This window comes from Myotis nattereri (genome assembly GCF_964212035.1).
Source record: "Myotis nattereri genome assembly, chromosome: 13".
NCBI classification, from domain to species: Eukaryota; Metazoa; Chordata; class Mammalia; order Chiroptera; family Vespertilionidae; genus Myotis; species Myotis nattereri.
This window is the reverse complement of record NC_138088.1, coordinates 21790060-21810763: the sequence shown is the minus strand read 5'-3', so window position 1 is coordinate 21810763 and position 20704 is coordinate 21790060. Positions and strand designations below refer to the sequence as shown.

Here is a 20704-nt window from a genome sequence, read left to right as displayed (position 1 = left end):
CATGTGCCCCAACTGGGACCAAAACCTCAACCTTGGCGTATGGGGATGACGCTCCAACCAGCTGAGCTACCCAGCCAGGGCCAAAATACATATATTGACGTCCCAACTCCCAGTACTTCAGAATGTAACCTTTTTGAAGATCAGGTCTTTAAAGAGATGATTAATTTAAAAGAAGGTTGTTAGGTTGGGGCCCTTATCCAGTATGACCAATGTCCTTACAAGAAGTAGAAACACCAGGGATATACATGCACAGAGAAAGGCCATGTGAGGACACAGTGAGAAAGCAGCCACCTGCAAACCAAGGAGAGAGGCCTCAGGAGAAATCAAACCTGCAGACACCTTGATCTTGGACTTCAAGCCTTCAAACTGTAAGAAAATAAATTTCTGATCACTTGCTATATAACAAAAGAAATCTGGTAGGGATGTGTTTCCTCAAATTAATAACCTTTTAAATTTACAAGTATTGAAATTAAAGTAGAAATACCTATTCAGATTATTTAAAAAAAAAAAAAGTTGAATTCTACATTCATTATGAACTTTGGGAAAATTATTTATTTCATTCTATGGGGTTTAGACAAGCAATTTCACATTTCAATTTAAGTCCAGAGTCAGAAAACATTTCTTGTACATTCCGTACTAATACAGATCATCATATATCAATGAAATATTTAAATACAGAGACTGATTTAAAAGTGGATTTCTCTAAATAACATTTATCGGAAAACACACATAATACAATCCACTCTGGATCTAAGAGGCTTAATTTGTTCTAATATTAAAAGAACATTCTAAATTTTCTTTTAAATTTTCTTCTGAAATTTCTCTAATTTAAAAGACATATTGTGAGAATGGGTTCAAGGGTGGAGGAATCAATCGGTACTCAGCGATTCACAAACATGGCATATAAACATGACATTTTAAAGATTTGGACAAAGACTGCATGTTGGCAGCACAGGGGGTGGTCTTGCTCACTCGCTCTCCCTCCTACTGAGCAGGGACATTTCATATTTCATAGTTTCTGAATTTCCTCAGGAGTTCTGAAGGAGCATCCCCAGACCAGCGGAAATGAAGGTGCCAACTGTTCACATCTGAAAAACCTTTGAAGGAGAGAAGAGAAGATTTTTAAATCAGAGGTGGGAACAAAGGAGTCAAGCTTGTAATAGTAGGACAGCTTGCTGGTGAGATTTCACTGCAATAAGTGAAATGTAAGGGTTAGTCTTTGGGATGAATTATTAATATCTTACAGAAACTGATTAACTTGGGCAGGATGTTGAATTCTTGTGAACAGGATTTATTTTATATGGATCAGAGGATCTCACATGCTTAAACTTAATAATAAAAGGACATTTATAATGCCTCCAGTGCTGGTAATTTTGACAATTCACCTGCAAGGAAATTGGAAACAACTTTCAAACAGCTGCCAAAAATAAAAGGTCAATGGTAAAGGATTCTGGAAATACAAATAATGTATTCCATGAGAGTAAGATTTATTTTTTTAGAGTAATAAACAACTTTGTTGAAAATTAGATAAAAAGTCATTTTCCCTCTACTAGAGAAAATGTAAACTGGCAAAACTATTCTGGGTAGGAAACTTGCAATATTTATCAAACTCATTAAAATGCATAAACACCCCTTACAATTATACTTCTGAAAATTTATCTTAAGGAAATAATCACAGATGTGCTCAAGGGTTTTAACTATAAGATGTTTAACATGATACCTTTTATAAATGTTTTTAAAAATAAAAAAACAGCCCTGGCCTGTGTGACTCTGTTGGTTGAGTATCATCTCCATGCATCCCTAGGTCACCAGTTTGATTCCAGTCAGGGCACATTCCTGAGTTGCAGGCTCAATCTCCAGGAGGGGGCATGCAGGAGACAGCCAATCAATGTTTCTCTCTCTCCCTCTCCTTTCCTCTCTAAAAATATCCATAAAACATATTAAAAAAAAACAAAAACATTCCAAGTATTCAGCAATAGAAAGTTGGTTAAAAGGCTGTGATATAGTCATTAACAATTTTTAATACTTACAATCACATTAAAATGCTCATAACATATTGCTGTGACAAGTAGTTAGAAAACAGTGTGATCCCATTTTTTAAAAATATGTTTTTATTGATTTCAGAGAGAAGAAGGGAGAGGGAGAGAGATAGAAACATCAATGATGAGAGAGACTTATCAACTGACTGCCTCCTGCACACCCCCCACTGGGGATCAAGCCAGCAACTCGGGCATGTGCCCTGACTGGAAATCAAACCATAATCTCCTGGTTCATAAGTTGACACTCAACCACTGAACCACAACAGCCGGACTCATTTTTAAATTTCTTATTTACGTGGGTATTTCTATAAGAAATGTTCAAAGTCTATAAGGAATTACCCCTAATTGTTAACAGTAGTTATCTCTGGATAGCTGGAATAGATGTAATTTTCATTTTTTAATACTCTTTTCTGTTTATTTGTGTCTTCTTATTTTTCTGCAGTGAATAAGTATGCCTTTTGTCATTTTTGTTGTTTATAATCTACTTATATAAAAACCATGGGTGGTGTTCATCACGACCACAACCACTGTGACCAAGTAGAAAGAAGTCAGTCCTGCAGGGATTGTCTTGGCAACAGCTGCACCCTCCCCCGAGCTGTTTCCTGGAGCTGTTTCCTGTAAGGGCGGGGTTTGAGGCAGGAACCTGCCCTGGGAGCCTGGAGGCATATCTTTTCTAAAGTGTGCTACACCAGCACAGCCAGGGTGAACCTGAGTGGGGGCGGCTGAAAGGTTTAGAAAAGACAGACAAGAGAATGAAAGCTGGGTCTCGGTGGGACACTGCTTCTCTGAGAGGCAGCAACCACGCCCACAGCCATGCCTTTATTTTATAGCAGATGCTACAAGGCAAAGTAAGGGCGGGACCAAGATGTTTACAACATTCTCCTGGGTTTCAATTCTACTCAACTACATGCACCTGAACTCTATCAAGCCTACATCACTCAGGCACGTGGGGCCACTTGTTTGGACCATAGGTTCAAGCTTACAACTACAGCTGTTGGCTATAATTGTGCTGGGAGGGCCCTGCTCTCCAAGCTGGGATTTGCACGTGGCAATGAGAGGACTGTACCCTTTCATCAGTCCAAGGCTTGAACCTGTCCAAAACACTGCAGCAGCTCCCCAAAATAAAGTTTTAATTCTGTTTCTTTGTTACTGATGTTGTGGCCCCACCCCATAACAAAGAAACAATTTCCAGAGGATGAGGCCCAGGAATCAGGATTTTAAAAAGATTCCCATGAGAGAACCAAGATGGCGGCATAGGTTAATGCCGGAGTTTGCTGCCTTGAACAACTACTTCAAAAGTGAAACTAAAAGACGGAACGGACATCACCCAGAACCACAGGAACGCTGGCTGAGTGGAAGTCCTACAACTAGGAGGAAAGAGAAACGCATACGGACACTCAGAGGAGGTGCAGTGCTGAAGTCAAATTCTGAGGTGCGGAGTGCGCGGAGCGGGCTGGCGGCGGAGGGCGTGGTTGGCGTTTTCAATTGGGAGGGAGTCGTAGACTCTGAGCTCCAGATCCGGGCGAGTCTTTAGGGACTCAGACTCAAACGGGAGAAGCGGGACTGTCTGGCTTCGGTCAGAGCGAGTGCAGCTTTCTCTCCGAGGTTTGCAGCGGGTGCTGGGACTCAGAGAGGCAGAGCCCCTGGGGACAGGACTGAGAGCCGCCATAACTGCTCTCTCCAGCCCACCCTGTTGATCCTGTGTGACCCGCCCCGCCCAAGCCCTGCACAGAGGCATTTGCCCAATAGCCTCAGGCAAACGCCAGATTAGCACCTCCCTAGAGGACAGAAGTTCTCTCACTGCAGACACAGCTGATTCTCATAGCCACTTGGCCTGGAGGTCAAACCCTCCCTGGTATTAGCTACAACAATCAAGGTTTAACTATAAGACTGCGCACAAAGACCACTAGGGGGTGCACCAAGGAAGCTTAACAAAATGCGGAGACAAAGAAACAGGACAAAATTGTCAATGGAAGATATAGAGTTCAGAACCACACTTTTAAGGTCTCTCAAGAACTGTTTAGAAGCCGCCGATAAACTTAATGAGATCTACAAGAAAACTAATGAGACCCTCGATGTTATATTGGGGAAACAACTAGAAATTAAGCATACACGGACTGAAATAACGAATATTATACAGACTCCCGACAGCAGACCAGAGGAGCGCAAGAATCAAGTCAATGATTTGAAATGCGAGGAAGCAAAAAACACCCAACCGGAAAAGCAAAATGAAAAAAGAATCCAAAAATGCGAGGATAGTGTAAGGAGCCTCTGGGACAACTTCAAGTGTACCAACATCAGAATTATAGGGGTGCCAGAAGATGAGAGAGAGCAAGATATTGAAAACCTATTTGAAGAAATAATGACAGAAAACTTCCCTCACCTGGTGAAAGAAATGGACTTACAGGTCCAAGAAGCGCAGAGAACCTCAAACAAAAGGAATCCAAAGAGGACCACACCAAGACACATCATAATTAAAATGCCAAGAGCAAAAGATAAAGAGAGAATCTTAAAAACAGGAAGAGAAAGAAACTCAGTTGCCTACAAGGGAATACCCATACAACTGTCAGCTGATTTCTCAACAGAAACTTTGCAGGCCAGAAGGGAGTGGCAAGAAATATTCAAAGTGATGAATACCAAGAACCTACAACCAAGATTACTTTATCCAGCAAAGCTATCATTCAGAATTGAAGGTCAGATAAAGAGCTTCACAGATAAGGAAAAGCTAAAGGAGTTCATCACCACCAAACCAGGATTATATGAAATGCTGAAAGGTATCCTTTAAGAAGAGGAAGAGAAAGAAAAAGGTAAAGATACAAATTATGAACAACAAATATGCATTTATCAACAAGTGAATCTAAGAATCAAGTGAATAAATAATCCGATGAACAGAATGAACTGGTGATTATAATAGATTCAGGGACATAGAAAGGGAATGGACTGACTATTCTTGGGGGGGAAAGGGGTGTGGGAGATGCGGGAAGAGACTGGACTAAAATCGTGCACCTATGGATGAGGACAGTGGGTGGGGAGTGAGGGCGGAGGGTGGGGCGGGAACTGGGAGGAGGGGAGTTATGGGGGGGAAAAAAGAGGAACAAATGTAATAATCTGAACAATAAAGATTTAATTAAAAAAATAATAAAAAATAAAATAAATAAAATAAAAAGATTCCCAGGTGATTCTAATGTGCAGCCGAGGTTGAGAACCACTGCTATAGATAATACTAAAAATATATCTAAACGTGCAATTCTTTGTCCAAAAAATGAGCATGTTCAAAAATTATATGAAGAAAATTTGGATATACTCGATGGAGATTTTCACACATATTTGACTGATGATTCCATTGATTCCACAGATGATCCTGAAAAGGAAAATTTTCCCATTGAATTTCTTAATAGTATTACTCCTTCGGAAATGCCGTGTCATAAATTAAAATTGAAAGTGGGTACAATCACCATGCTATTGAGAAGTCTCAGTCGTAATTGGGGTCTTTGTAATGGTACCATATTTATTATCAAAAGATTACGACCTAACATTATCGAAGCTGAAGTATTAACAGGATCTGCAGAAGGAGAGGCTGTTCTGATTCCAAGAATTAATTTGTCCCCATCTGACACTGGCCTCCCATTTAAATTGATTCGACGACGGTTTCCCGTGATGCTAGCATTTGTGATGACTATTAATAAATCACAAGGACAAACTCTAGACAGAGTAGGCATACTCCTGCCTGAACCCGTTTTCACACATGGTCAGTTATATGTTGCTTTCTCTCGAGTTTGAAGAGCATGTGATGTTACAGTTAAAGTTCTAAGTACTTCAGCACAAGGGAAATTAGTCAAGCACTCTGAAAGTGTTTTCACTCTTAATGTGGGGTACAGGGAGATATTAGAATAAGTTTAATCACTTTATCAGTCATTGTTTGCATCACTGTTGTTTTTATATCATGTTTTTGTCGTTTTTATATCATGCTTCTGTTGTTGTTATATCCTTTTGTTACTGTTTATTTATTAATAAATTTATATATTATTTTCATATACATTTTACTAATTTCCTTTCATCTCTTCACATTTCTATTATAGGACAAATAGCAATATTAAAATATCTCTGCTAATTAATTCCTTTTTAAAAAATATATTTTATTGATTTTTTACAGAGAGAAAGGGAGAGGAATAGAGAGTTAGAAACATCGATGAAAGAGAAACATCGATCAGCTGCCTCCTGCACACTCCCCACTGAGGATGTGCCCGCAACCAAGGTACATGCCCTTGACCGAAATTGAACCCAGGACCCTTGAGTCCGCAGGCTGATGCTCTATACACTGAGCCAAACCAGTTAGGAGAATTAATTCCCTTTTAATGTGCACAAATTTCATGCACCCGGCTACTAGTATTGCTAATGAAAATACAGGTTACAGAAAAATAAAATATGCTTCCATTGATATTTAAATGGTTATCTAAAAGTCTAGGCAGAAAAAATGTACACGGAATTGTGGACAGTGATTATCTCAGAAAAACAGGATCTGCTTGCACTTTCTTTAGAATTATCATAGAAAACAAATTTAAAGAATTTCCATTTGGAGAAAAAGCAAACAGGAAATTCTTTCTGACAATCTGTAATTGAAAAGCACACACAAAATATGGACAATGTGGCCCTTTTAGTTTTAAGTACACTAACATATAAAAATATACCAAAAGATCAGTGGTATGTTCTTGAGGTGGTAAGAATTCAAGTTGTTTTTTCTCCCTTTTGCTTGACTACATCCTCTCACATCACACCCACTGCCAGGCAGGCCTCTGCCAGAGGAAGCCCAATGCGAGGCACACAGGCGGGCCCAGCCTGGGGGTAGGCAGAAGCCCCAAGGACATGACTGCACAGCAACAGCATCTGCTACCTTTCACTTTTTTTTAAAAATATATTTCTTTATTATTTCAAAGAGGAAGGGAGAAGGAGAGAGAGATAGAAACACCAATGATGAGAGAGAACCATTGATCGACTGCCTCCTGAACACCCCCTACTGGGGATTGAGCCCGCAACCCAGGCATGTGCCCTTGGCCGGAATCGAACCTGGGACCCTTCAGTCCACAGGCTGACGCTCTATCTACTGAGCCAAGCTGGCTAGGGCTACCTTTGACTTTTTGTTTTTATTCCTGGATGTCACAGAAAACTATCTACACTAGTAAAAGACAAACATGCAAATTGACCGTACCTTTGCTATGCCTTAAGCCACGCCCACCGGCCAATCAGAGTGACCATATTCAAATTAACCCAACCAAGATGGCAGCCAGCAGCCACAGAGCTGGAGCAAGTAGGAGGCTTGGTTGCCCCAATGATGGAGGAAGCCAAGCTTCCCGCTTGCTGCATCAGGCTCTGAGTTCCACTCAAAGCAACAAAGTTTCAATTATAGAAGGTAAATAAGCCCCAGATACTTGCTTTCAGCTGGCTGTGGCCACAGAACTGGAGTGAGCAGGAGGTTTCCCTCCCGCCCACCCTGGCTGGCTCTGAGCTCCTCTCAAGGCTACAAAGTTTCAATTATAGAAGATAAATAAATCCCAGAATAAAAAAAGAAAAAAAGGAGAGGCTGGGAGCTTCCGTCGCCGGGGGGCTTGGCCAGCCTGCAAACAGCCATCAGCCCTTCACCCAGGCTGGCCAGGGACCCCAGTGGGGACCCCCACCCTGATCCAGGACACCCTTCAGGGCAAACAAGCCGGCCCCCAGAGGGATGTCTGATTGCCAGCTTAGGCCCAATCCCCCGGGGAGCGGGCCTAAGCCAGCAGGTGGTCATCCCCCAAGGGGTCCCAGACTGTGAGAGGGTACAGGCCGGACTGAGGGACACCCCCCCCACACACCGAGTGCACAAATTTTTGTGCACCAGGCCTCTAGTTTGATTTTAAAAGAGTATTTATCAGAAGCCCCATTCATTGCATATTTAAATGGAAAGAGAAAAAGGTGAGATTGTCTCACACACTGGTTTGCAGATGCCATGGTCCATATTTTACAGGTTGCAATTAAGTCAAGTGGATGACGGGGACTATTTGATGGCTCATCATATAAGAGCATCAAAAGGCAAACTCCAAAGTAAATATCAAGCATTGCATGAGGAAATTAACAAGTATGCTTAAAAGCTATGTGAGCAGCCTCTCAGGGCTTAGTAAAGCTGACATGAATAATATTTCTTAAATTCTGACATTATAAAAATTTACACTACAGTCAAATGAAATTATAAATAATCATGCAACTGCACTTTGGTATATCAAACTCCAACTTTAAGGCACTACTCAGAACAGCTAACAATATCTTAAACCACACTAAGAAATACTGGTAGGCCCTGGCCAGTGTTGCTCAGTGGTTAGAGTGTTGGGATGCCGGGGTCCAACCCCAGCAGGTCCAGGGGTTCCCAAAGGCGTAGACGGAGTTGGCGAAGAAGGAATGACACGGAGATAGCGTTCAGTTGATCAGCAGCCTAGCCAGGATCTCCAGCCAAGTTCTGGTCTGGATCTCCAGAGAGGTTCTGCTTTTTATTGTCTTGTTACATCTGTATTTATCCCAGTTGATTTTAATCCTGTCAATTTCTTTTTTTTTTTAAATATATTTTATTGATTTTTTACAGAGAGAAAGGGAGAGAGATAGAGAGTCAGAAACATCGACGAGAGAGAAACATCAATCAGCTGCCTCCTGCACACCTCCCACTGGGGATGTGCCCGCAACCCAGGTACATGCCCTTGACCGGAATCGAACCTGGGACCTTTCAGTCTGCAGGCCGACGCTCTATCCACTGAGCCAAACCGGTTTTGGCCCTGTCAATTTCTATTACAAAGGTTAGGGCGTTTCTTATCTCCATTCCAGGGAGTAAAGATTATGTAGCTTAAGCATGATTGTTTGTAGTGATTAACTACCTGCCTGGCACTTAGTTAAGGAGTTTCATCCCCTCCCTGACTTCAGGGAAAAATTCCTACCTGGGGAAACAACCTTTCTAGGAGAGGCATCCCCTCCCTGACTTCAGGGAAAAATTCCTACCTGGGGAAACAACCTTTCTCGGAGAGGTGACCTTGGTTAAAACACACAGCGCTAAGGGGAGCAAACATATTAAGAACAGTATGCTATATACGCCAGGTCCTTTGAAACATATGCTGTGCAGATGTTTCTTTCCTGCAGCGACTGTGTCAAGCAGCAAGGATGGACCGGCTTCCGGCATTGGCCCTCCAACCCAAGGGTCTCAGGTTCAATCCCTGGCCCCTGTTTTTCTCTTTTTCTCTCCCCCTTCCTCCCTCCCTTCCACTCTCTCTAAAAATCAATGGGAAAAATATCCTTGGGTGAGGATTAGCAGAACAAAAACAAACAAACAAACAAAACAAAGAAAATACTGGTAAATGCAGCCTTTGGCAAAATTTCATGATTCTTATTCTCCAACAAACAGCTCTCAGAATGAGGATCCTTCCTCCTCTCACCCCCTCCACTTCATTCACAATTTATCCTGATTGATATATCTGCGCTGTGGAATATTTATCAGCTGTTAGAAACAATGAGTTAATTCTAAAAGTAAAGTTTTAAGGAGAAGTCCCATAATAATAAAACCTGACACACAAAAAGAACTTTTATATGCCTGATGGAAACATTTTATGTATATTAAGTTATTTACTCCTCAAAAAGTCTGCTTAACTTAATCAATTACTGTAAGATAGTAATAATTTATACCAAAAACATAACCTTTCAAAGTAGAAACTACTATTTTAACCATTATCTATATATATAATATATATAAAAGGCTAATATGCTAAGTGTCCATATGGGTAATGACATCATGTAACAACGCCCAGCTTCCTCTCCCTAGTGACTAGCCTCCTTGGAGTTTCTTCAGCCCAGAAACATGACTTGCTTTATAGCCAGGTGCAAACATTTTACACTGTAACCAAATATCTGTAAAGTGTTTTCCCATGCCTCATCTCATTTGATCCTCATAGAAGTCCTGGAGTAGGTAGATGGGAGACTCTGTGGAATCCTATTTTCTTTTCATTAGCCAGAAAAATGGAGATTTGGAAAGCTTAGGAACTTGACCCGACTGAAAAGAAGTAAGAAATGCTGAACTTTGAAAATGACTTCAGGTTTTCTCACTGCATAGAATATAGTCAAACACTGCTGCAGTTAAATATTTTACCCTTTGTTCTCCCTGTGTGATCTACAATAATAATCTGCTCCGTGTTGATATTTACTGCTGTGTTGCTGATAATTATCTGAAAGAGAAGTTGGGGGTGCTTCACTGGGCTGGAAAAAGTTTACCTAAATCAGAAAGCAGGTCTAACTAAGCAAGTTTATTCTATATCTATAAAAGGCTAAGTTGACTCGCACATGCGCCATTCATATAAAGCTCTCGCTGGTGCCAATCGCACAAGTGTGTTTCCATCTGTCATTGTCAATCATGAATTTGGTTGACACTTCCTTTATAGAGAAAGGGCGAATAGCGATTTTAAAATATTTCTTCTAATGAATTTTCTTTCAGTGTGCATGAATTCATGCACCAGGCCACTAGTATACAGATTTTTTTAAAAATCAAAGAGATTAACTCTTATTAACATAAGAATGTCCAAACCTGTAGAGAATTTTTATAAAAATTTATTGTTTGAGTTAAACAGAGGATATGCCTGGAAGTGAGATCTCCATAGACAGAAAAATGTTTCCCTGAATAACAGTTTGTAGTTTCTGTGTGTATTTGAGATTAAGGAGGGAATGTAAAGGAGGATTACATGAAGGTGGCGATCTGATTACTCTCTTGAGGGTGGTCACAGTTTAGGAGAGCTCTGAAGAGTCATTTCAAAAGTGTGTTAACCTAGAAGCACGAAAGCCACTGACAGAACTTGATTAAGGCCAAGATAAGCCTTTTACTAAAGCAGTTACATGCCTGGGGCAGGATTTTGGTTAACACCTGAATCCAACTGCCCAGTTAGGAATTTATGATCAGATCACCCTGTGCGGTGACTTTCCATAGAAAGCCTTTTTTCATCCACATTCACTTGCCCAAGGCCACACAACTCATGGTTAGAAAAGCTGGGATCTGGTTAAGGCCACAGTGCTCTTAGCCTCCTGTGTAACATAGAGAAATGTGCTCAGTGTATGGCTGTTCTATATTTTTAAAGCCCTCCTGAGTGAACATATACTGTTGTTCATATATGCTTGTATCAGCGTATGGAACAGTATGGAAGGAGACACACCTGGGCATCTGCATTGGTTACTTTAGGAAACAGAAGCAGAGAAAGATGGGAGACTGGGGTAGACACTAAGTTATTGTATGTATATAATTCTTTGATTTTTTTAAAATGACAAGTTCATTATTTGGGGGGTTTATCACATGTTTATCACTTTTTAAAAATATGTTGTTACTTATTTTAGAGAGAGAGAAAGGGAGTGGTATAGAGAGATAGAAATATTGATGAGAGAGAAACATAGATCAGCTGCATCCTGCACACCCCCTACTAAGGATCGAGCCCACAATTTGAGTGCATGCCCTGACCAGGAATCCAAACAGTAACTTCTTTTTTTTTTTTAATATATTTTATTGAATTCTTACAGAGAGGAAGGGAGAGGGATAGAGAGTTAGAAACATCGATAAGCTGCCTCCTGCACACTCCCTACTGGGTATGTGCCTGCAACCAAGGTATATGCCCTTCACTGGAATTGAACCTGGGACCTTTGAGTCCGCAGGCCAACACTCTATCCATTGAGCCAAACCAGTTAGGGCCAAAAAGTAACTTCTTATCAACGCTCAACCACTGGGCCACACTGGCTGGGCTATTTTCAGATTCTTACAACAGGCAGTCAAGTGGGGCCTCAGCATCATGCCTGAGTCTCTAAAGTGTCCAACGCCCCAAGTTCTGGTGAAGTCTGAATCCAAAATAGAAAGTCACAGGCACCCTCCAGGATTTAGAGAGGGACAGATCTGAACTTTCCAAGGCTGAATGGAGAAACATTTGCATGTTTGCCTTTGTGTGTGTGTTGGGGGGCGGGGTGGGGGGGGAGTGTTTGCATGTGTGTGTTGCTTAAAACCGATTTCCTAACATTCGGGCTTCAGCTTTGATCAGCTTGCTGTAACACATTTCCAGTTACAAGGCTGATGCAGTCAATGTACAGGCTACAAAATGATCTTTTGGTTAACACCTGAATCCAACTTTAAGAATCTTTATTCCCAAAAGTAGTGAGCACTTATAAGTTCTCCACAAAGAGAGATTTGAAGTGACCATTTCTAGAAAGATTATAATTCACCACAAACTATCTACTTGTCTTATTTTATTAAATAGGTGTTCAAGGATGTTCAGGAACCTTCTGTTTAAAGGCTAAAATCTAATGGAGTGTTGAATCACAACCCTGGAAATCAAATAAGATTTTGAAGGACAGTTACTGTGTGTGTACATAACACACCTATCGACACAAGACACACAGTGGAATGGCTACACAGACAAACAAAGAAATGATAATAATAGCTCACATTTACCCAGGGCCTGCTAAAGACCAATCACTGTGCTAAGCATTTTGCATGGATCTCCTCATGTAATCCTTATGATAAGTCTTTGAGAAGGTACCATTATGATTTCTATTTTGTAGATGAGGAAACTGAGGTTTAGAGAAGTTAAGTAACTTTTACCAAGTAATACAGACAATAAGTAGTAGAGTCAGGATGTGTAGTTTGGGAGCCAGGATTTCAACCTCCTAACACCCTGCTCCCGTGGATCTATAAATGATTCAGAATGTCTACAGAGCTAATTTTAGATAAGGCATCTTCTCAAGATAGTGCAGTGCCTTAGAAACAGACTGAAGCCAAACTGCCTTAGTTCAGACCCCTGCCCTGCCACACAATCTCCATAACCTTGAGAAAATTACTCAACCTCTCTGGGCTTCAGTTTCCTCATCTGTAAAATAAGAATAATGTTGATACCAACCTCACAAACTTGTAGGGAGGATTAAATAAATATGTGTAACATTAATATTAAAGGAGATAATAGATGTAAACTAATTCCTGTGAAAACATTCCTGCACATAGTAAACTCCCCAATGTTAGCTAACATTAGTTCAGTGGAAAGGAAGACACTCCCAGAAATATCTCAAAGTTCCCTTTACCAGGATTATATTAAAGAATGTATCATCTAGCCCTAACCGGTTTGGCTCAGTGGATAGAGCGTCAGCCTGTGGACTGAAAAGTCCCAGGTTCAATTCCAGTCAAGGGCATGTACCTTGGTTGCAGGCACATCCCAAGTAGGAGGTGTGCAGAAGGCAGCTGATCGATATTTCTCTCTCATTGATGTTTCTAACTCCCTATCCCTCTCCCTTCCTCTCTGTAAAAAAAAAAAAAAATCAATAAAATATTAAAAAAAGAATATCATACTAATTAAAAAATAAAAAAGAAGGTATCATCTAGTTTCCATGTCAATGCTAAGTAAGTGTTTAAGGACAAGCCAACCCTTAAATTTGGCAAGAGTCAGACCTTCTTTGTCTGCAAAGCTGTATGACATGACTTACTTGAAGAATCTGGACTCTGTCGGGAGGATGACTTCTCCAAGGACTCAGATTCTTTTTGCTCCATCTTCTCAGTGGTTGAACCCAACTCTTCTTTCTTTATTTCTCTTTGTTCGTTCTGTTCCTCATTTTCAATCTTGTTGGTATGAGTCTGGTCAGGTTCTTCCAGCATTCGATCTTTTTTACCTCTGACAGCCCAGTGCATTGACTATATTAATTAAGAGCAGACATATAATATAAAATCAATACTATATAGCTTTCCGTATTTAAAGTTTAATATGTGGTGACACCTGACTTACTATTATAATGCTAATTTCAGAATGTTAAACTTGACTAATAACCAGATCAATTAATCCAGATATTAATTAATTAATCTTCCCTGGTTTGGAAGACTAATGATATAAGGAGACATCTATATTATGGTACAGAACAAAGGGACAAACATCAGAGAGATTCAAAGAATTAGATGTTTCCTCAAAAAGTTAAACCACCGAAGCCGGTTTGCTCAGTGGATGGAGCATCGGCCTGCGGACTGAAGGGTCCCGGGTTCGATTCTGGTCAAGGGCATGTGCCTGGGTTGCGGGCACATCCCCAGTGGGAGATGTGCAGGAGGCAGCTGATCGATGATCGATGTTTCTAACTCTCTATCTCTCTCCCTTCCTCTCTGTAAAAAAATCAATAAAATATATTTAAAAAGTTAAACCTAGAATTACCACATGAACCCAGCAATTCCATTGACAGGTATATACCCAAAAGAACTGAAAACAGATGTTAAAAGAAAAACTTACACATGAATATTCATTCACAAAAGCCAAAGGTGGAAACAACCCAAATGTCCCTCAACCAATGAATAGATAAATAAAAGGTGGTATATCCATATAATGGCATATTATTTGACCATGAAAAAGAAATGAACTACTACAATGTGGATAAATCCTGGAAACATTATGCTAAATAAAGAAGCCAGATACAAAAGCCACATATGTATATATGATCCCACTTACATGAAATATCCAGAATAGACAAATCCATACAGAAAGAAAGCAGAGTGCTGATTATCAGGAGCTGGGGGAGAGGAGGATAGGAAGTGATTGCTACAGGGTTTCCTTTTGGGGTGATGAAAAAGTTCTGGAACTAGATAGTGATGATGGATGAACAACATTGTGAATGTACTTAATGCCACTGAATCTTACACTTTAAAATGGTTAAAATGGGCCCTGACAGGGTAGTTCAGTTGGTTAGAGCATTGTCCCCATACGCCAAGGTTTTGGGTTCAATCTCCATCAGGGCACATACAGGAATCAACCAATGAATGCATAAATGAGTGAAACAACAAATCAATCTCTCTGTCTCTCTCAAATTAATAAAAATTTAAGAAAATAAAAAATAATAAAATAAAATGGTTAAAATAATGAGTTTTATGTGTATTTTACCACCAAAAAACAATGAGGCTGTGTGCCTCAAGTCATGCCAGAGATTAAGCCTACTACTATTGTAACTATTGTAACTACTATTGTGACCTTCCATTAAGCTTGACCAATGCAGAGTTGGCATTAGAAGTCTGGCAATAAAAATATTAGAATTCTGGATTATACATCTTCTCTTTAAGAAAACACATGGCACGAAGCAGGAATTCAATCAATATTTACTATGAAACATGTGTGCTAACTTTAAGTGGATTCACTTTATGTGAACTTTTCCAAGTCCAGTTATCCTCAAATAACAAGAACTTTCTAAATATATTTCCTTTTGTTTCTTTAAGGATAATGTGAATGTGCACATGTACACTATATAGAAAAGGTTTCTGGAAGGAAACAAGAAACTGCGATGGTGGCTTTCTGGGTAAGTAGAACTGGGGTCTGAAATAAGGATGAACTGACTTTCATTACATATCCTATTGTACTGTATTGATTTTTTTAAAAAACAAAGGTGTGTTAGTTATATTTTTAATTTACAATTTTAAAAAAATCAGTGGTCATAAATCAACAGAGTTTGGTATTGCCCATTGATTTCTGGTATAACTTTTATATTTTTAGAAATATACACGTTCCAGAGAAACCAAGATGGCGGCATAGGTAAACACCGGAAATTGCTGCCTCAAACAACCACTTCAAAAATACAACTAAAAGACAGAACACACATCATCCAGAACCACAGGAAGGCTGGCTGAGTGGAAATTCTACAACTAGAAGGAAAGAGAAAAGCACACTGAGACTCAGAGGAGGTGCGGAAGTAAAGTGCAGAGGTACAGAGGCGCATGCAGAAAGGGCTGGCAGCTGAGGGCGCAGCGCACGTGGAAGGGGCTGGCAGCTGAGGAAGCAGCGCACGTGGAAAGGGCTAGCAACTGAGGACGCGGCGCACATGGAGAGGGCTGGCAACAGGGGATGCCGTTGTCTTTTTCAGCCAGGAGGGAGTCTCAAGCTCCCGACCGCTCTGAACTCCAGTTCCAGGCGAGTCTCTGGGGACCCAGACTCATACGGAGAGAAACTGGACTGTCTGGCATTGGTCTGAACTCGAGGGCGGCTTTCCCTCAGAGGTGCTTGCAGCGATTACCGGGACACTGAGAAGCGGGGCCTCTTAGGGAGGACTGAGGAGCAGCCATAGCTGCTTGCTCCGCCCTGTTGATCCCCTGAGACCCTGCCCCACCCAAGCTGTGTACAGAGGCTTTTGCATATGAAAGGCCTGCCCCTTTGCAATCTGAAAATTACCTAACAAACTGCAGCTGGATCAGAGAAACCCAGAACATCCAAAAGAAGGCCTTAGGCCCCACAGCAGCTTGCACTGCTTCATAGCTGGGCTCCTGCTGGGTAGGCTCAGGCAGAGGCTAAATTAGCACCTTCTTAGAGATCCAAGAGCCAGTGTACCCAGTGGTCAGAGTGGGATCATCCAGATTACACTTCCTCAGATCCATAAGGGACACACTCAGGAGGCAGACTCAGTGAGCACCAAAGCCCCACTGAAGCAAGTCTTGCCCCAGAAGGGTGTCTCCGGCACAGAAGTTCTCCCACTGTAGACACAGCTGATTCTCACAGCCAATTGGCCTGGAGGTCAATTCCTCCCAGTGATACCTACAACAATCAAGGCTTAACTACAACAAGACTGTGCACAAAGCCCACAAAGGGGTGCACCAAGAGTGTCCACCTCCGGTAATTGGGGAGGCTGAGCCACTGGGCCCTATAGGACACCTAGCACAGAAATCCACTCTACCAACACAGGGAAGCATAAAAAATGCGAGACAAAGGAAAAGGTCACAAATGACAGAAATGGAGGAAAGCAAATTACTGAATATAGAGTTCAAAACCACGGTTATAAGGTTTTTCAAGAATTTTCTAGAAACCACCGATAAATTTAGTAAAACCCTCAATAAGTCTAGTGAGACTGCTGATAAATTTAGTGAGACCCTCAAGAAATCTAGTGAGACCCTCAAGGTTATGAAAAAGGACCAACTAGAAATTAAGCATACACTGACTGAAATAAAGAATATTATACAGAGTTCCAACAGCAGACTAGAGAATCATAAGAATCAAGTCAAAGATTTGAAATATGAAGAAGCAAAAAACACCCAACCGGAAAAGCAAAAAGAAAAAAGAATCCAAAAATACGAAGATAGTGTAAGGAGCCTCTGGGACAGCTTCAAGTGTCCCAACATCTGAATTATAGGGGTGCCAGAAGAAGAGAGAGAGCAAGATATTGAAAACCTATTTGAAGAAATAATGACAGAAAACTTCCCCTACCTGGTGAAAGAAATAGACTTACAAGTCCAGGAAGCGAAGAGAACCCCAAACAAAAGGAATCCAAAGAGGACCACACCAAGACACATCATAATTAAAATGCCAAGAGCAAAAGACAAAGAGAGAATCTTAAAAGCAGCAAGAGAAAAACAGTCATTTACCTACAAGGGAGTACCCATACAACTGTCAGCTGATTTCTCAACAGAAACTTTGCAGGCCAGAAGAGAATGGCAAGAAATATTCAAAGTGATGAATACCAAGAACCTACAACCAAGATTACTTTATCCAGCAAAGCTATCATTCAGAATTGAAGGTCAGATAAAGAGCTTCACAGATAAGAAAAAGCTAAAGGAGTTCATCACCACCAAACCAGTATTATATGAAATGCTGAAAGGTATCCTTTAAGAAGAGGAAGAAGAAGAAAAAGGTCATAGATAAAAATTATGAACAACAAATACACATCTATCAACAAGTGAATCTAAAACTCAAGTGAATAAATAATCTGAAGAACAGAATAAACTGGTGAATATAGTAGAATCAGGGGCATAGAAAGGAATGGACTGACTATTCTCGGGCGGGGGAGAGGTGAGAGGGTGTGGGAAGAGATTGGACAAAAGTTGTACACCTATGGATGAGGACAGTGGTGGTGGGGGGTGGTAAGGGCAGAGGGTGGGGTGGGAACCAGGTGGAGGGGAGCTATGGGGGGAAAAAAGAGGAACAACTGTAATAATCTGAACAATAAAGATTTAAAAAATAAAAATTAAAAAATAAAAAATATATAAATATACACGTTCCAAGACCCCTGAAACTCTCTGGAAACCTGATACAGAATTGTGTTGAATATGCTGGTGGGGGTCTTTTGCCCAGTGATTTTGTACTCATAATTTAAGTTAAGCAATAAAGGTTACATATTCTGCATTCTCTCAAGGCTACAGCCAACTGTTTTCTTAGCTTATGTAAATAAAGTCCTATGTTTTCATTTCTTATCTAGCCCTCCCCCCACCCCCTTAGAGCAGCCTTTTGGGGGGAAGCGGGGGAGGCTGCTTGGCGCCAGCTATGAAGACCTAAACGTGTGTCCTAAATCTACAAACTCCTGTAGGAAGAGAAATAGCACTAAAGGGAGGGGAAGAATTTTGAGAAACTGCATATTCATACTCCCCTTCACTCCACTTCCCTTTACTTCTGGGAGAGAGGACAAATCCATAACCCCTCCCTTTATCTCTTTTTTCTGCTTTCTCTCTCCATCCTTAAAAAAATCTCTGCCTGCACCGAGATATTAAGATGGGTTTTTGAGGATAGGAGTCCCCCATCTTCTTGAGATGCTGACACTTGAATATACCTCTTTCCTTTACACCAGTACCTGTCTCACAAGTTTGGCTTTCTTTACAACAGGCAGTCAAACCTGGGTTGGGTTACCGTCTGTGTGATTTTGCCAGCATAACCCTGGCTTTGTATGGTGGGATCTGGAGTATGGGAGAAATAAAAAATGGGTCTTAAAAATGGAATCATTTTTTAGGTAACATTTTCTGAAGAACAAGGTAAGAGAGAGTTACATTTCCCCATAGACCCTTTTGTACCTTTTCTATTTTGTGTCCTGTATATGTATTTCCTATTAAAATGTTTAAAATTGGCCCTAGCTGGTTTGGCTCAGTGGATAGAGCATTGGCCTGAGGAATGAAAGGTCCTGGGTTCAATTCCAGTCAAGGGCACATGCCTGGGTTGCAGGCTCGACCCCAGTAGGGGGTGTGTAGGAGGCAGCCAATCAATGATTCTCTCTCATCATTGATGTTTCTAGCTCTCTCTCCCTCTCCCTTCCTCTTTGTAACAAATCAATACAATATATTTTTAAAAAATATATTTTTTGATTGTTTTTAGAGAGGAAGGGTGAGAGATAGAGAGTTAGAAACATCTATGAGAGAGAAACATCGATCAGCTGCCTCCTGCACACCCCCTACTGGGGATGTGCCCGCAACCAAGGTACATGTGTTGTAATGTACCCCGTGAATCACAGAAGGACGCCTCAAGAAGTCGAATTAAAGAGTCACATTTATTGCAATCCGGGACTATGAGGGGCCATTCCCCAAATCTCATAGTGATAAGATGGTGGCAAAACCAGACTTATATAGGCAAAGATCACAAAGGTATTGATTACATCTCAAGGTTTGGAATGAGGAACCTGGTTTGCAAAAAAGCAGTTTACAGAAGCAGAAGCAGCATGTTAACTACAGTTTTGGGTCTCCGGATCACTGAATTGACAGAAACACATTATCTAGAGCCCTCGGGTCTGGAATGAGGAACCTGGTCAGACTGAAGCATGTGATCTAAATTACAGTTTTGGGTCTCCGGAAGACTGAGTCCACAGGGACACGTTAACTGGAGCCTCTGACCTTGGGATAACTGTGCTGTCCTTCCCAGGTAAAGGGAAATGTGCTTTCTAAGACCAGTCTGACCACGACCAATGGGATAGTCACAGTACAAGCAATAGGTATTCAATCAAATGGGATGATTTATATCAGGGGTCCTCAAACTACGGCCCGCGGGCCACGTGCAAATACAAATATTGTATTTGTTCCCATTTTGGTTTTTTACTTCAAAATAAGATATGTGCAGTGTGCATAGGAATTTGTTCATAGTTTTTTTTTTTAAACTATAGTCTGGCCCTCCAACAGTCTGAGGGACAGTGAACTGGTCCCCTGTTTAAAAAGTTTGAGGACCCCTGATTTATATAATTCAGAAAATCAAAGTAACTTTTCTATTGTTAAACCAAACAGCAGGGTTAAGAGTTAAACTACATTTTCTACCTGAGATGATTGCTACCATACTTCACATGCCCTTGACCGGAATCGAACCTGGGACCCTTCAGTCACAGGCCGACACTCTATCCACTGAGCCAAACCAGTTAGGGCAATAAAAATATATTTTTAAAAAAAATAACTTGTCTGCTCTTAAAAAAAATGTTTAAAATTGGATAGATGGTAGATGGAAGAATAAATGAATATAGAGTGAGAAAGAGGGAATGAGAGTTTACTGTGTCAAGAAATCAAAGCAAAGAAACCAAAACATTGCTTTTCTGAAGTTCAAGGTTATTGAATTAGGTCAGTAGTTGTGACATTTAAAAACTGTGCCAGAACCACAGAAGGGGCCACCGCCTCTGCTACACATGTGCCCCATGATGCAAGGGGCATATCGTGTTTCATCTGTACAGCATTACTTTTCCGGGAAGTCTAAACTTATCTACAATACGGGGGTTGCCAAGTTCTGCCTGAGGCACCACTTTATTTACCAGGCATGATTGACAGGCTAGTATCTTCCCTATGTGACTCCCTCCCCCAGTGTTTTACAGGGAACACGTCCATAATGTCTGGCCTTCCCTTTGCTCTTATCCTGTTATTAATAATTAGTTAATTACAACAGTATAATATTAATTCTGTGTCT

The 20704-nt window shown here is 40.9% G+C and overlaps 1 protein-coding gene across 3 annotated transcripts in view; it reads right to left on the bottom strand.

The window, feature by feature from the left end:
- Nucleotides 1–525: 525 nt before the first annotated feature.
- DNAJC12 (DnaJ heat shock protein family (Hsp40) member C12) overlaps nucleotides 526–20704 on the bottom strand; it is a gene marked incomplete at its 3' end in the record, with an annotated part of 52449 nt that continues 32270 nt past the window's right edge. For all 3 annotated transcript variants that reach the window (XM_081105055.1, XM_081105056.1, XM_081105057.1), the window contains 2 exons: nucleotides 13542–13746; nucleotides 526–1097 (listed from right to left, as the gene is read on the bottom strand). In XM_081105055.1, the coding sequence (XP_080961181.1) occupies nucleotides 1003–1097; nucleotides 13542–13746 (300 nt within the window). The remainder of the gene's footprint in view (nucleotides 1098–13541; nucleotides 13747–20704) is intronic.